Consider the following 17,032-nt stretch of genomic DNA (forward strand, 5'->3'; position numbering starts at 1 on the left):
TCCTATACCATCACACATGCATTATCAAAATGTTCGTATTCCATATTGTCTGAAGAAAGACTTTGTGTTCCTAACTCCCTCCAGATGTAAACACATTTCAAATCAGGTATTAAACTAAACCTTAACTCATCACTAAAGAGAATGTGGGACCACTGATGATTACTCCAGTTCTGATTTTCTTTAAAAAAATTTTGTTATTGTTGATTTAGTTTTCCTTTGTTATTGTTGATTTAGTTTTTCATGTTGTTGAGAGTGATATGTAGTGTAAAACTTGGTTGCCTACCAAAGCAGAATACTTGCTGTAAGTAAAACATAAATTTTAACGGGTGTTTTCTTTGAGTTCAACAAAGCAGATGAGCAGGATATGTCAATCTATGATATGTGAAGAAAAACATATGTTGAAGAACAGGTGATTAACTTGACTAGCTAAAATTGATACATTCTACTTTGTTATTCATTTAAGTCAGCCGCTACATGACTGCAACAACTGTATGCGATACTTCAAACAAATGCTGTATGGGACATTTTGTTAGATTCCTATTCCCCTTCTAGTCTTTGACAACTATTTTCCATGTTAGGATCCCATGCATCACTTCACCACACCATACTGGCAAGAATCATGGCTACTGGTTTCATCAATAATCAGGACTACACACACCTTGGATAAACACACAGTCTTCACATATTTCTCAGCTTCTAACTTAGAATTATATAGTGGTAAACTTTTTGTCTCTTCTGCACTGCAATCAAAAATGCAAAACCATTAAATTTTAATTCATGGGTTTATGTTCAAAATAAATTTGGACAACTGAGATATTAGGTTGGTTCAAGATTTAACCGTTATGCCCTCTGGTTTTAACTTTTTTTTAAATATTCATATTTCATTTCATAAAATTATTAAAATTAATTTAAAATTATTGGATCAAAATGCTTTCAAACAATCATTAATCTTTGAGTCTAATTTACTTCCTTTACATCATAGTCTTATTGTTTTCTCCATCAGCATATTGCTGCTTACGAAGCATTTGAAAACATATCTGTGGAAGAATCCCAATATACTCAAACAATAGCAGAAATAGAGTCTTCTTATTTCAAGTTCAAGGATAGTGAAGTTTCGCATGAAACATATTCTAAAATGTGTACTTTCACAGAAAAGAAGGAAAAAGTGGTGTCATTTATGAAAAAGGTTGGTTGATTTAATTTGTTGCTAAAATTACTTTCTCATAATACGAGTAATAGTCTGTGTAATGCCGGTGTCATTTAAATCAGCATCATTACTCATTTATATAATTGGTATAATTCATATATTTTTATAATTAATGTGGAAAATTCTAGTATAATTTAAAGAAATCGTAAAGAGTTGTCTGTTTTCTCATACTGTTTTTTATAATTTTTACTTTTCTATTAAGATGAAAATTATGCAGTAAACCTTCTGTCTTAACATTATTTGGTTTTCTCTTCTCAGTTCTTTTTTAATAAAATTTTATGCAAGAAAGTTGACAGGAAATGCTGCATTTATCTTCAACAAAATATTTTTAAAAATGAAAGCATGTCTGTACTGATTAGTAATAGTACAGTACCGTTGCATAGAAAATATAACTCCTTTTTTCTACATTTTATCATTTCATTCAAAAAGCAATATTCTTCTCTATTCTCAAAATTTAAAATTTAGTTTTGAATTGAAATCCCCCCCCCCATGATTATTTTTCTTATTTCAATTGCCTGAGCTTACATTGACTTTTTTTCCCTGTTTATGCAGGTGTTTTATATGTCTTTTATTTTTCAAAATTTAGATAAAATTCTTTCTAATATGTGCTCTTCTTCATCCTCTGCTAGTTCCTAACAGTTAGGATGGTATTTTTTCCCACCAGGCTTTGCAGGACATCCTCATCGAACTGTACAGTTCCTGCAGGAATAAGCTTGTGCTCTAGGCTGTGTTTCTGACTTCGAATTTTTGAAAACATTACTTATGCTTATTTTCTAATCCCCAAATACTGCATTAATATTCCTACTAATAATTATTTAATTGAATTCATAAGTCAAAATATGTCGAGTATGCTCCGTAATCACTTCCTTTAACTTTGAAAAAAAATAACTGTTAAAATTGAAGTACACCTTTCAAAACTTGCACTAAAAACAAGAGCAAGGTAAAATTATTACCTGCTTTTATAACGAATTGATGCAAGTAATTTATCTCCTCCTATTACGATTTTCAGTTTAGTTGAAAAAAAGAATGCCTTATCTAAGGGATAACCCAGATTAATCTTATACACAAAAGTGATGAACTAAGAATAGAAATTTCAGTAATAAATAAATCAGCATTTATAGTTTAATCAGATCTCCCAAATTACCCTCCATTTGTCATCAAAGGAAACTTTTCTAGAAATCTTATCTTGCTTGCCTGAATCTGCATTGGTAGGTTATCATTTTCATGTGGTTAATTTGACTTCAAGGAGAAATCCATTTTCGTGCATGTTAGCTAAATAGACATTTATTTTTTAAAGAAACAAACAAAGTCTTCCTCTGATTTTGAAAAGGAAAAAATAGAAGATCTTCTAAAGCAATTTTTTTCTCAATTTTTCAAAATATTATGTATGCATATACAAAAGCGATTTAACACAATTTCCCCTCTGAAATTTCAACTAAAAATCAGTTGTTCAAACTAGCTCAGGGAGGAATGTGTTTGTTAGTAAAGTTTACTGCCATAAATATGATTACTACATTTTCATGGCAAAATATTACTTTTTTTCATTTGTTTATATCTTTTTTAATAAGTGAATCGAAATTTGTGATAAAAAAAATTTGATGAGAAAATGGAAATAAATATGAAATATCACTTTTTATGTGCTATCTCATATGATTGTTATCAAAATTTATGTTTTATACCATGCTGCTGTTTAACTCCATATTTCATGCAGTTATATCTTATCTTTTGACACAGCAGATCATCCTAATTCCTATTAATGAAAGTTTTATTCTATGTTACTAAAATTTGATATTTTTCTCAGTTATTGCCTTTAACTAAAAGTTAGTAATGAAAGAATACTAAGCTTTTGCCGGAAGTTATAGAAAAATGTTATTTGCTTTTTTTATACTTGAATTTTATGCATATTAATTTCAACAATTTCTATAAAAACTGCATCAGTTATACTTTGATAGCACTTTTATTGTAATTAATAAAAATATCATTTTTAATACATAGGTATTAATATGTTAATTAAACATACATGTATATATTATTCAGGTTTACAGAAAGTGTGAAGAATTCAACTTAAATCTGAATTCTGCTTTTCTAAATGAAATAGAAAGTGATCCTGAGACAACTGAAGGTTATTTTTGCATTGGCAAAGAATATGCTAAATATTTGGTAAGAAACATGCTTTGAGTCCCCATCAAAATGAAATATCTCTTAATGGCAAGTTTATTTCAGCTTTATTTACAAATGAAGGTAAATCTGTTCTGAATTCAAATTGCTAAATGGTTTTTGGAAGTATTTTATATAAAAGGATTACCAAATTAAGATATGTTGTGATTCCTGATAAACATTCATTATTAAAATTTAGTAGCAGAACATAATAATTTGTTGAAAATATAAAGAATTAGTTGAAAAGATAGTGATTAAAATATTAATTGTTAAATGTCCATTTAATCAGTGCTTAGTCTTTATTTATATTTTGACTTTACTCACACGTTAAAGTGTATTAACCTTGTAATATTAATATGTTCCTTTTCATAATATACAGTCTGAAAAGAAATGAAATTATTTTCAACCACAGATGTTTTGAAAAATTTAGGCTTGACAGATTTTCAAATTTTCTAAAAATATTTTACCCAAAAAGAAAAAAAAAAAAAAAAAATTGTTCATGAATCTTAAAAGATTGTGTGTGATAATAATTGCAGTTGACCTGACATTCAAAGAGAAAATCATTAAAGTCACAGCAGTGAGCCTTTCTGTTAAATAAACTTATATTTAGAACAGAATGTTAGTGTGAATTATATAGCTGCCTATAATGGCAATACTTGAAAACATTAGGTCTGGCATAGACTCATATAAACCTCAAATATCTACTAAAGAACTTCTTGCCATATATTTTATAAGTGCTCAGGAAGTTCACATACATTGCAAGATGGCTGTAATCAGCATCCCAATTCCATATGTGTTTTTGTTTGAGGAAAAACTTGGATATTTGTCAATATTGTAATGCAAAGGGGAAATTTTATGGCTCTCAACAGACAACAGGTTGTGGTAAACTGCTGCAAAAGATGCCTGAGAAAGTGATCTGATATCATAAACTTATGTGATAAATACCAGATGTGATGGATATATACTCCACTGCTCCACATTGACTTAAATTAAGCAAAATTAGCTGCATCTCCTCCTTTACATAGAAATTCTGTATTTATCAGAGGCAAAAAAAATTTTATTTTTCACTATACATGATACAGTTTTAAATTAATGTATTTTAATTTTAATATTTGTGACACTTTGTTTTGCTATTATATCCTGGAGTTTGTGGATATCACGACAGATCTCTTTATCTTTATTACAGATCTCTTAATTTATTTTTCAGATAACTTTCTAAGAATAATGCTTTGAGACATTGTACATCCAAGAAATGAGGGTAATTGGTTTTGGTTAGCAAATACGGAATATATTGGTGCAGATGTGGCAGCTTGTACTATCATATGATCTTACTGTAAAATTATCATCCATGGCCTGTTGTTGTCTCAGTGATGGTTATGGATGTCTTTTTGATAATAACATCAATTAAACTGTATCATTACTCAGTCTTTTGCACTGGGCCATTCATTGCTCATTGGTAAAATCAGCCAACTCCCTTGAAGGAGGTGTAAAAGTCTCTGTTGAATTCACTGAATTACTTGAATAATTACCATGGGACATACTTATTTACTAATGCAAACAGCATTACTACATAAGTAATTCTACTAAAGGGAAGTGCTGAAGTGATCTGGTATCTGAGCTATGTACTTTCTGTGTGTTTTGATTATGAATTTACCATTTGTTTTACACAAGGTTTTTGTGTTTAGTTTCTATTATTTGCACGTCTAGCTAAGAGGTTAAGCTTTGAGACCATCAGAGATAATTTTTTAAATATGCAGATTTCTCCCTCACCCCCTTCCAATCTAGAATGGAATTATATTAGTAAATACTCTTGCATGCTCTTAATATTGTAGCTTTTTTACTTTAGACTAGGTACTTTGAGGTCACTGGTCTCCTTTCATAACATATTTTATCATTCCTGCATGCACTAATTTCACCTTCTTCATTTGAGATTATAGTTCATATCATCCTTTAACCATGTGCACTTTTTAGTGTTAAATTTTCTTCAGGTATTTACATACTTTTGTGGTAACACAATAGAGTTGTTTATTTCATCTAAACAGGCTATGGCTTGGTCAGATGAACAGGAAGAACAATTGATAAAGAAAGTGATAAACATGATATTTAAAACTGACTAAATACATTCGTTATGTCAAAAATTACATAACAGTAACTTGAACAAACTGCTAATTTATGCTGATATACTACAAAGAACAATCAGACTTGATAAAAAAAAGTTGGCAATTGTCTTTTGTTTTACAGGCTGTTTGATGTTTTATCCCAGCTAGATATTCCAGTCCCTGTAAGAGTAAAACCTCTGTTCATGAAGTTTCTTTTAGAAAACTTCATGAACAGAGTTACAGAGTTTTGAACAGAGAACAGAGTTACAGAGTTTTGAACAGAGAACAGAGTCCTTTAGTTTTGAAATATGTTTCCTACATATTTCAGCACTATCTCCAGGGCTCTGTGTTGCCTCAGTGTGAGAAACTCTGTTCCTGCTTTCTGCCATCATTTCTTCATCTTCTAATGATCTTTATCATTCATCTGTATTATCCTTCTGTGTCTTTATCACTCAGTACCATATTAATAATTTTTTCATCTGTCACTTCATATTCTTCACCTTAAGAAAAACCATTCATTCAAATCCTCCACTGTTGCTTCATCTCATCATGCATATTTTTTAGCATAGACAGCACATCTTCCTGATCAGCCTTCTCAAGCTCACCACTTTCTGGAGATGCTTCTTACTATCTCTCACGTTCACTTAACAAAATGTCCTAACATTTTGCAATGGTTTTCGAGCTGAAACTTTCCTGTGATTGAGCTAGGTAATAGGCTTTACGTTCAAACTTTGCAAGCTCTCCATCATATCTCTTCCTAGATTAATAGAATCAATTAAAGTTGACTAAAAATTCTTGCAATAATTTCTTTTTAAAGTCTTTAAAACTCCTTGATCCATAGCCTGATAGACTGCCATGACACATGGAGGTAAAAACATCGCCTTTATTTCTTTGTCCTGATATTTTTTTCCCTGAAGTGTCAATAATAATAAAAGCTTTATAATAATATAGAATTCTTTGACATTTCAGCAATGAACATTTCCTTCCCTAGAGTTACAGTAACTATAACAATAATAATTCCAGTATAATATTTTGGCATTTCAGGACTAAACGTTTTCACATTCTATTCCCCCCTTTTTGTCTTTTATTTGTCACTCACACAATCTTGTAGGATTTGTAGTATCTGCTGTGACTTCTATTTTGTTTTGCAATTAAGTTTGATGTATGAATCTGGCAACCAGTTTCAGATGTTATGATCGGGGAATTCCCATTCTTCTAAGCAAGCAGCAGTTAAGTTAGTTGCGTTACTGAAATACTAAATGTTTTTTCATCATTAAGATGTACGGATAACTTTATCTTTATACTAAACTCTACGTGTAAATAATCACATTTATCTGTATGTATTCGTAAATGAAATAAATTAGATATAAAATGAAGTCTGATTTCGAATCAAAACAAAACTAACATCCGAAGACACGACAGAGTTTGTATTCTGCATTTGAAGAATTCAGAATTTGATATTATGAAAGTGTACAGGTACTAATGATTTAAATTACTGCTTATAAGTATACAATATGCTGTCGATGATAAAGTGATTTAAGTTTAAGAAAGTATAAACATTTTAATTTTTTCAGTATAAATAGAAATTAAGAATTTGTTATGAATCATTTTAAGTGTAAATACAAATATGGATGCTCTGAAAATAAAACAAAAGTTGTTAAGAGCTTTATTTACATCTACGGTGAATAAGTTGAAGCAATATATTTGCCGAGGAAAGTAGACGTCAAAGGTGGCGATAAGCTGAACGTTTTGAATGCTGAGTTACAAGGTAAATATTTATGTTTAGATGAGATTCAAAATAACATTTCGTCATTACTTTTAGAAAATACTGAGGCTGTTGCTGAATACAAAGCCGATTTTGAGGCGGCAGAGGATTATAGAGATAATTATCTTGAGCTTAAATCAAAGATAGAAAAGCTATTAAGTAAAGATTCTGGGTCTTTTTTGGAAAGTCCTGCAGAGCGTGATGTGGTAAAATTAAAATTACCTAAATTTGAATTAAAAATGTTTTCGGGTGATCCCCCAAAGACTTTTTAACATTTTGGAGTATTTTTTCAAAAATACGTAACTCAGAGAAACTGACTGCTATAGACAAATTCCAGTATTTACACCAGTCTATCGTGCCTGATTTGAGAGCTGCTAGATTAATATCCAGTTTCCCAATAACAGCTGAAAATTATCCAAAGGCCATCCAACAGCTGAAATTAAGATTGGGCCGGGAGATCTCCTTTCACTGGTTCTGAAAATTGCTACGGCTGGGAAGAATGTCCCTGATTTAGCCACCCTCTATGATATGCTAGAGACCAAATTAAGAGCGTTGGAAAGTTTAGGGTGCGCAAAAGAAAAATTTGCTAACTTTTTAGAGCCATTGGTGGAGTCATGTTTGCCAGAAAATGTTCTGCAAGTGTGGGAAAGGAGTAGAATTTCAGAAAATATTGATAAAGCAGAAGCTACAAGTCAGAGATCCCTGGAAAACCTGATGTGCTTTCGCCATGAAGTCAAATCAGAAGAGATGATAAATTTGGCTCGATCAGGTTTCAGAACTCAAGTTACGGTTAAAAGGGAAGTTGATACTACAAGAAATGATATCCCTTCTGCTTCAGCTCTTATTTCATCCATGCAGGAAAAGGCTAAATGTATTTTTTGTTATCATCCACACGTTAGTAGAGACTGTAAGAAAGCTCCCAAGATGACTCTAGATAAGAGGAAATCGCTAGTTATATACAAAAGATGCTGACTTGTTTGCCTTAAGCCTGGTCATATGGCAAAAAGGTGTCACAGTGGTGTGTGAAATGTTTAATTTGTGTATGGAGGCATTACGTGTTACTTTGCCCAGATTTACGTAAAGATATTAATTCCTCATCAAAGGACAAAGTAGCATATTGAAAACAAAATTCTACAAAGACTATTGACAAATCTTCATTCAGAGCATGAAATATATTTGAAAACAATCACGTTCAGATTACAGGATCAAAGAAATCTGTGTTCGAGCATTAATGGATGATGGATCACATTGTTCCTATATTGACAAGAGCTTAGCTGCTGGGTTAAATCTTCTTCCTTCCGGAAAGGAGGTGTTATCTCAAGGACTGTTTGGCGGAGGAATTTCTCCGGCTGCTGAGCATAATGGATAAACAGTAACTATTGAAAGTTTAGATCGAAAGTATTCTTCTTCAGTGTCTCTGCTTGATTAACAGAAAATTTGTTCAATGCTACCCAGAATACATTGCTTATTGAGCTTGCTTTTCGAGGGATAAAACTGACTGATGTTGGAAGAGATACCCCACCTATACGAGTTCTTCTAGGAGCCGATGTACTTGGAAGTATTTTAGCTGGAAGAATTGAAGTACTTATATCTGGAGTTTAAACTCTATAGACTTTTATTAGGTTGGAAAATTTTAGGACTAAGCATGAAAAGGCAAGTGGTTAATTTGGTCACGTTAAATCTTCAAAATTTAGAGTTGTCGAAGATATGGAATTTAGAAGTTTTAAGGATTACAGATCCTGTAGAAATTAAAAATAAGATTCTTCTTGAAGAAGAAACTTTTATCCATTTCAAGAAAACCTCAAGGGTATGTGAAGCTGGATGTTATGAAGTAGCTTGCCATGGCTAGCTAGGCATCCTGCTCTTTATGATAAGTACAATATAGCTGAATCGCAACTTGGCACAGTAACAAAAAACGTTTGTTAAATTAAAATAACTTCAAAGCTTATGATGCTCTATTCCTACAGTGGAAATTAGAAGGCATTATAGAAACTGTTCCAATGGAGCAGTCATTATGTCCTGTTTAAGCTCAGTCATTATGTCCCTCATAGGCCTGTTATCAAGCCATCCAGCAGTACTATGAAAGTTCGCCCAGTGTTTGTCGCTTCTTTCAAGCGGCCTGGATATGCTTCTTTAAACGAGTATTTGAGTGTTGGACTGAATCTGATATATCAGATGCCGCCGCTACTGCTGAGATTCCTTTTAGGGCCCTTAGGAGTAGTTGCCGATATAAAGCAGACTTTTCTGCAAATAGGTTTAAGGGCCGAAGACAGACATGTACTGAGGTTCTTGTGGTGGGAAGATGCTGATTGCACCAAACTTAAGATTTCTAGATACTGCCAAATGCTTTTTGGCATCACTTCCATCCTTTTCTTCTGAATGCCACAATAAAATATCATTTAGGATTGCAGAAATTCCAAACTGAAAACCTTCAAAATATGATTGATAAATTGAGAAAAGGGTTTTATGTTTACAATCTAGTCACAAGTGTCATTGACGTAAGAGAACTGGAGCAACTGAAATCTCAAGCTATTCAAATAATGAATGAAGCGTCATTTAAACTGAGATATTGGGCTCAATCTGGACTTCAGTGTCAGGAAAGTTAAAATGTATTTGGTCTTAAGTGGGATACAGAAACCGATGAACTTTACTGCATTGGTTCTCAAGCTGACATGAAATTTAGTGAGGTTGTAATGAAGAGAATGTTGCTTTCTGTTGTTAACAGCATATATGATCCCATAAGCTTTACCTCACCTGCGACACTATTGCCTAAGTTACTACTCCAAGAAGCCTGGCGAAATAAGTTAGACCGTGACGAAGAGTTGCCATTCGATTTGCAATTACGTTATTGAAGATGGGCTAAACATTTAGATCTTGTTCAGAAATGTCGAATCCCTCGAAAGATATTGTATGGAACTTTCAAAATTGCCAGCTTACACATATTTACTGATACTTCATCTCAAGGATATGCTTGCTGTGCATTTCTACACTGTGAGGAAAGGGAAGAAGTGAAAGTTTCAATGATTTTGGCAAAGGCTGGAATAGCTCAGCTTAAGAGACCGACAATTCCGCGACTGGAACTTTTAGGAGCTGTCATAGGAGCTAGAATTGTTCAACAATATTACGTTTTGAATTTTCCTTTGAAGATATATTTTTGGACGGACTGAATGATCGTCTTGGCATAGATTGCAAACACAGAACCACGGAACACCTTCATTGGAAATCGAGTGAAAGAAATCAGGAAACTGACCAATATAGATGACTGGAAACATGTTCCTGAAGATGTCAACCCAGCAGACTTACCTACACGAACTTGTGACTGGTCGGACCTTCTGCAGAGTCAATGGTGGCAGGGACCAACTTGGTTGTATGGAAGGGAAGAGTCTTGGCCAATATTGGAACTATCGGTTCCAGAGGAAGCATTTCTGGAGAGATGCAAAACAGTTGTCACAAATTTAGTTACTGAGAAGGAAAAAAATTTAGTGAAAGATTTCTGTACTTTTCGAGCTACAAAAGAATTCTCCATGTGACTGCTTATGTTTTGAGATTTTGTAACAACATCAAGGCAAACTCTATGAAGCTGAGAAATGAGATTTCATGTAAAGAGATTGAAAGGGCAGAAAATACTCTGATAAAAATCATCCAGTCTGAATGGCCTTCTGAAATACGGGAGAAGTATAATACTACGATACAATTTTACACGGAAAATGGAATTCTGAAGGTTCAGACAAGACTCATTCTTAGTCAAGATCCAGAGGATTTTACATGTCCTATAGTTTTTCCAGACCATCCTATTCTAGAGAGATGGACCCATCTCTCTTTGATGCACGCTGGAGTATTAACAACAATAACGCAATTAAGAGAAAGATTTTGGATTCTGAAAAGACGGAGAGTTGTTTGAAGAGTTTTACAACATTGTACACAATGCAAGAAACTGACTTCAAGAAATGTTAACTCAGATTCAGCACCTTTGCCTCCTGACAGAATACAACGAGTTGCAGAATTTCAAGTAACTGGTGCAGATGAGGCTGAACCTCTTTTCTTGCGTGGAGGGAGCAAAGCGTCCTTTTCAAGTGTGCTGTCTATTGAGCAGTTCATCTGGAACTAGCTTCTTCCCTGACCACTGAAGCATTTATGCAAGCATTATGCAGATTTTGGGCAAGGAGAGGAAGATTTTCTACTCTTTATACTGATAATGGTACCAACTTCACAGGAGCTGCAAACGCTTTGAAATCTTTAGACTGGGATTTCATTCAAAGATAATGTGCTGTAATGAAAATCAGGTGGATATTCAGCCCCCCATCAGCCCTATGGTATGGCAGGTTTGGAGAAAGAATGGTTCGCTGTATCAAGGAACTTCTTCGAAAGTGTTTGGGAAAATCCTTTGCCACATATGAAGAAATGTTGACTTTGCTGTTGTGAAGCCACTATAAATGGATGACTATTGACATATTTGTCAGACGACCCTAAGGAATTGAAACCACTTACTATGCTTGCTATCACTATCACTTTATTCAAGATTAAGGGGAACAAGAAACCATTGATTTGGATTTAATTAACTTTCAGCACTTACTAAAACGTGTACGTTATCTTCATACTTTATGGCTAAATCTATGAAAATGTTGCTATAAAGAATATCTTGGAGAATTAATAAGAAATCCTAAATTATCTCCACAGAGAAAAACGATTTCTCCAGGAGAAATTGTTCTAGTTGGATCAGAGAATCCAAACCAGATAAATTGGCCTGTAGCCCAGGTAATTGAACTGTTTCCTGGCAAAGACAATATTGAACGTGTTGAAAAACTACAAGTTGCCAATGGTAAAATCATACAGCCGCTCCAGCGAATTAATCCTTTGGAGCTTACTTCTGCCGACAACTTCATTGAAGTACCTCAAAAACCTGAGACTGTCCAGAATCAAAAACTTGTGATAACAAGATTCCACAGAGTGTAAGGGTAACGTGCAGTGGTGGTCGAGTTGTGCCTGTTAAACGTATGGACTTATGAACTGTTATTGACTTTTTTCATAGACTTTGATAATTGTAATATAATTTGTGTGTTCATTGTTCTTTGGTATTATATTCACACGTTTACAGTTCATAGTTCAGTTTCATGTCATGTGTTTTCAGTTTCCTTCATGTTCAGTTTTATGTCTATTATATGTATGCATTTTCGTTACTTCATTTTGCATTGCTTTAAAGAAAACGTGCCTGCAGTGCAAAAGAGGAAAGGATGTTAGTTACATTACTGAAATACTAAATGTTTTTTCGTCATTAAGATGTACTGATCACTTTATCTTTATACTAAACTCTGCATGTAAATAATCACATTTATATGTATGTGTTCGTAAATGAAATAAATTGGATATAAAACAAAGTGTGATTTTGAATCAAAACAGCATGTGTCCGAGTTTCTTGCATCCGGTTTAAGCATAATTGTCACCTGGAATCTAGATAGAGCTACCGTCCACCTTTGTAACGTAGCATTACAAAGTGTTTCTTGGGTCAGATATTTCAAAATGGTTATGGTCAGTATGCAACACAGTTTTATTGCCATATGTCCATGTTTTGAATTTATTTAGGGCCCAAATTATTGCATATGCTTCTCTTTCAATAGTACTTCATTTTGATTGTTCATTAGTTAGTTTTTGGCTAGTTAACATTTCTAGCTCTTCTATACTCATTGTCATTGTAGGAAACATGCTCTAGTACCTATTGATGATGTTTGTATTAATTATGAAAGTTTCCTGTATAACAGCAATATATAGGGATGATGCCATACATAATGCATCTTTCAGTTCTTGGAATACCTTCTCGACTGCATCCCTCCACCAAGATCTCATTAGATGTGGACTTTTTCATAAGAGCATTTAAAGTTCTTGCTTTTTTGCTTAATCATTAACATATGCCGTATGATAATTATACAACCCAAACACCGATTTCAAAGCCTTTTTGGTTCTAGGTGATTTCAAATTTTGAACCACCTGTAATTTCTCAGGATCTGGGCCATGTCTACCAGAGCTTACTGTATGGCCTAAATATTTTATTTCTACTTGGCGAAGGAGCATTTCTCCAAATTATCTATAAAGTATTCAGCATGCAATATGTAGAGGCATTAGGGTTTTTTATGCAGGAGATATGAAAATTTTTCAGTGCTTTCACTGGGGCTCAAACCTGGACCTCTCGAATATGCATCAAGTGTGCTACCATTACACTACAAACGCATGCTGGAAAGAGAGAAGAAATGCTTATATGCTCTCCCTTTTAAAGAGCGGCTGGGGATTAGAGGACCCAGTTGCATAATTCTGGTGGTAATGAATTATTGTCAGCCATCTTTTTTAGTTTGAGCACACTGTAGTCATCTCCTGCATTGAAAAAAGATGCAGGAGATGCAAAAAATGTTCAGTGCCCTCACTGGGACTCAAATCCGGACTTCTCGAATATACGCTGAGTGTGCTACCATGACACCACAAAGGCATGCTGAGAGGAGTGAGAAAATACCTTATAAATATGTTTTTCCATGTTGAGGAATAAATAATTGTGTCATCAATGAAACTTTCTATGTCATTACTATTGTATTTAAAAACCTGATTCATAACCCTTTCTTAGGTTGCAACAGCACCTGATAATCCAAATAACATCACTTTTCATTGACACTGACTTTTGAACTTTTTGGAGATAAGACACTTGTAAGATGTCTGCTGTACTTCTCCATGGGAATTTCCTAATACCCTTTAAAGAATATCCAGTGTAGACAAATAATATGCTACCCTTGTGTTACATCAAAGCTCCTCTGCATTTTGCACTGGAAGTGGAATAATTTGACTTTCCATATTAAGTCCTCTGTAATCACAACACATATGTACACTTCCATCTTTTTTTGCCACGCTTACAATAGGGGAAGCTATCTCTGTTGTTGAAGGTTCAGTCAAATCCCTTTCTAATGATCAGCAATTTAACTTTCCATGTGAGGTTTCAACACTTCTGTTATCTTATAAATACGAGCTTTCTTTCTTTCTATACTCGGCTTTAACCTGTTGCTGTGGAATCCACATCAAATACTACATGCAAATATCTGATCAATATGCCCAACTGATTTTTCTGATCAACTTAGCTTTTTCCATATATTAGTTCATCAGTTTAAATCTAATAAAATGGCATCTAGAAACTATAAAATCAAAAATATGAATTTGTGATTTATGAAAAAATGAAGCATTTATGATCTTAAGGGAATCAAAATTCCCCAGAAACCTTTATTTGTTTGCTTTATTGAATGTTTTGATCAGTTTCAAAGTCCTATTTTTCAAGTCCTGAAACTGCCATGTTGAGAATGTGCACTAAATTGTCAATCAATTTTTTTTTTTTTCATTCTCAATAAGATCTCTATCACTCTCTGTGCTATAATTAGCGATACTTTTAACATTTAGAACTATATGACAGATTTCATGCCCATTAGTTGATTTGATGATTGGGACATTGTCATTGCAATGAAAAACATGCTATACCATCTTCATTTATTGCCATTTCTCCACATTTCTTCACAAGTTCTATTAATTGGTAAATTTGACATTTGGTTTGCTATATATGAAAACCTTCAGATTTTGTCTTCCTTCTTTCTATCTCATGCTGTTGATAAGGGAATGTCTACGTAACAAAGATAAAAGCTGTTGTTGAATGTCCTTAGCTTGATTTAGACTATTAGCTCTTGTTGAGACATTGTCCATGTAGATGTCTGGCAACAATGCAGAAGATGCTAATGGAAAGCCATTTCCCTCGTCTTTCACTAACTGCTGCACCGATCTTGTTTCCACAAAAAGGTGCACTACCTGTGCCTTATGTTACAGTGTATAATTTAAACACTTTTATTGGATTTTGCATTTCAGCTTTGAATAAAATTCTCAATAAATCTTGTTGACTAGGATCCATCAGTGTCATCCTATACATTTTCTTTATGTCTGCTACAAAGGTGAACTGATGTTTCCTAAATCTCAGCATAATGGCTGATAAATTATCCTGAATTGTATCTCTTAAACTGTAAACAATTTAATCATTTTCCAGTTGAAGTTAAGGCACTTGCATTAAATGCAACTCTCAAGGGTGTACTATTTGTTTCAAGATACAACACACAATAATTTGGAATATAATAATTTATATCTGGTTCTTCAGGTTCAGTTACTTCTTCCATATGACCCATACTTAAATACTCTTTCATAAAAGTTTTATACAGTTCACAAAATTTAGAATTTTTACCTAAGCGATTCCAAGGAGAATTTAAACATTTCACTGCATTTTGCTTAGATTCACCAAGACAACGAGTCTCCCTTTAATGGCATCTTTACTACATATTTTCTATTTTCAGTCCTAGAATAGTTTTTGAGAAAATGCTGTTCAAAATTTCTGCTTTTTTACACTTAGAAATCTCAGACTCTCTACATTTTCGTTTTCCCAAAACTTTTTACTGCTCTTTCTAATTCCAAATTATCTGTAATAAGCCCATAAAGTAATTTACTTTCCCCTTTAGCAGGAAGAGTCCCACTTACAATATAGCCGAAAACACTATTTTGTAATCTTAAATTTGAAGCCCGAAGCGAAATTTAAGCTGGTTATAAAAGCTCATAGAAATGTTATGCTCTTACTAGAAATTCAATTGGACCTATTTGCTAAACTGCTGTTGTCTAAAGATGAAATATTAGTTTCAAAAGGCCTACAGGAAGTATATTCTGTAATTTTAGAAACCACCAAAAAATTTTAACTTAAATCGAAACTCTTGTCTTTATTTAGAAAAGTTGCACTAACTCTAGATTTTATATAAACGCTAGTCTTTCTCCCTGTAATTGAAGCAAATCTTCTAACCTTTTGGTCATAAAATTTGTATTGGTACCCAATCTAACAAACCTGTAACTTTAAAAAAGTTATCCGATACATTTTTAATCAAACAAACAAAAGTGCTGAGTAAGATAGCTTTTAATTTGTTGGCAAGATTGCACGTTGTTGAGAATAAATTTTGATTAGTACTCACTTTAGCCTGCAAAAACTTAAATGATGGAGCCCTTGTATCCAAATTCAAATGAATATTTTTATTTTCATGACTTGTCACCTGCGAAACCATCTCATTGTTTATTTATTTATGTTTATTTTTATTTGATGTATTTTATTTTATTTTTTATTTATTTATTTATTTATTTATTTTATTTATTTTTTTTTTTTTCCCCAGGAGGGAAATGAAAAGTCATGATGTTTCTTTTTACAAATACCACAAGAGAATTTATTGCTGCAATCAATCACTTTATGATTTCTTAAACAGTTGAAACACAGATGTTTCAATATTAATAGTTTAACTCTTATCGTTAACTGTTACATTTTTATAAATAGGGCATTTGTACAAACTGTCATCAAATGATAAAATACATTTCGAATTTTTTACATCAGTTAAAAAAAAACCTTTGAAACATTTTTTGAATAAAATTTTTATTGCTCAACCTAGTATTATCAACCACAGGTTTTCCCTTTGATGTATAATATAAGTCTATCTCCTTAGCCAATTCTACAGGTTTAAACCAGGAATTTCCTTGCATTGCATTTATAAAATTCATAACCTTTATCAAGTGTTTGACATATTTTATTAGATACCACTAATTGTTTTAATGTCTCAAGGTCAGTTACCTTTTTCAATTTCAAATAATAATTCCAACTTGTAGTTAATCTAGACATGAATTGCACATAAGTTTCATTCATCATTCATTGCATCTTACTAAAATGTTCTAAACAAATTTGGGGAGAAGGTTTGAATTCTCTTAGCACTATTG

General features: G+C 32.9%; 1 protein-coding gene across 1 annotated transcript in view; it reads left to right on the top strand.

Moving 5' to 3' along the window:
• LOC118203327 (uncharacterized) overlaps positions 1-17,032 on the top strand; it is a 94,862-nt gene that overhangs the window by 14,513 nt on the left and 63,317 nt on the right. Inside the window, exons 5-6 of the mRNA XM_085814405.1 lie at positions 1,004-1,186; positions 3,245-3,367. Of these exons, the coding sequence (XP_085670531.1) occupies positions 1,004-1,186; positions 3,245-3,367 (306 nt within the window). The remainder of the gene's footprint in view (positions 1-1,003; positions 1,187-3,244; positions 3,368-17,032) is intronic.

This window comes from Stegodyphus dumicola, chromosome 4, assembly GCF_044657685.1.
Source record: "Stegodyphus dumicola isolate Sdum_Otavi_A_Nest chromosome 4, ASM4465768v1".
NCBI classification, from domain to species: domain Eukaryota; kingdom Metazoa; phylum Arthropoda; class Arachnida; order Araneae; family Eresidae; genus Stegodyphus; species Stegodyphus dumicola.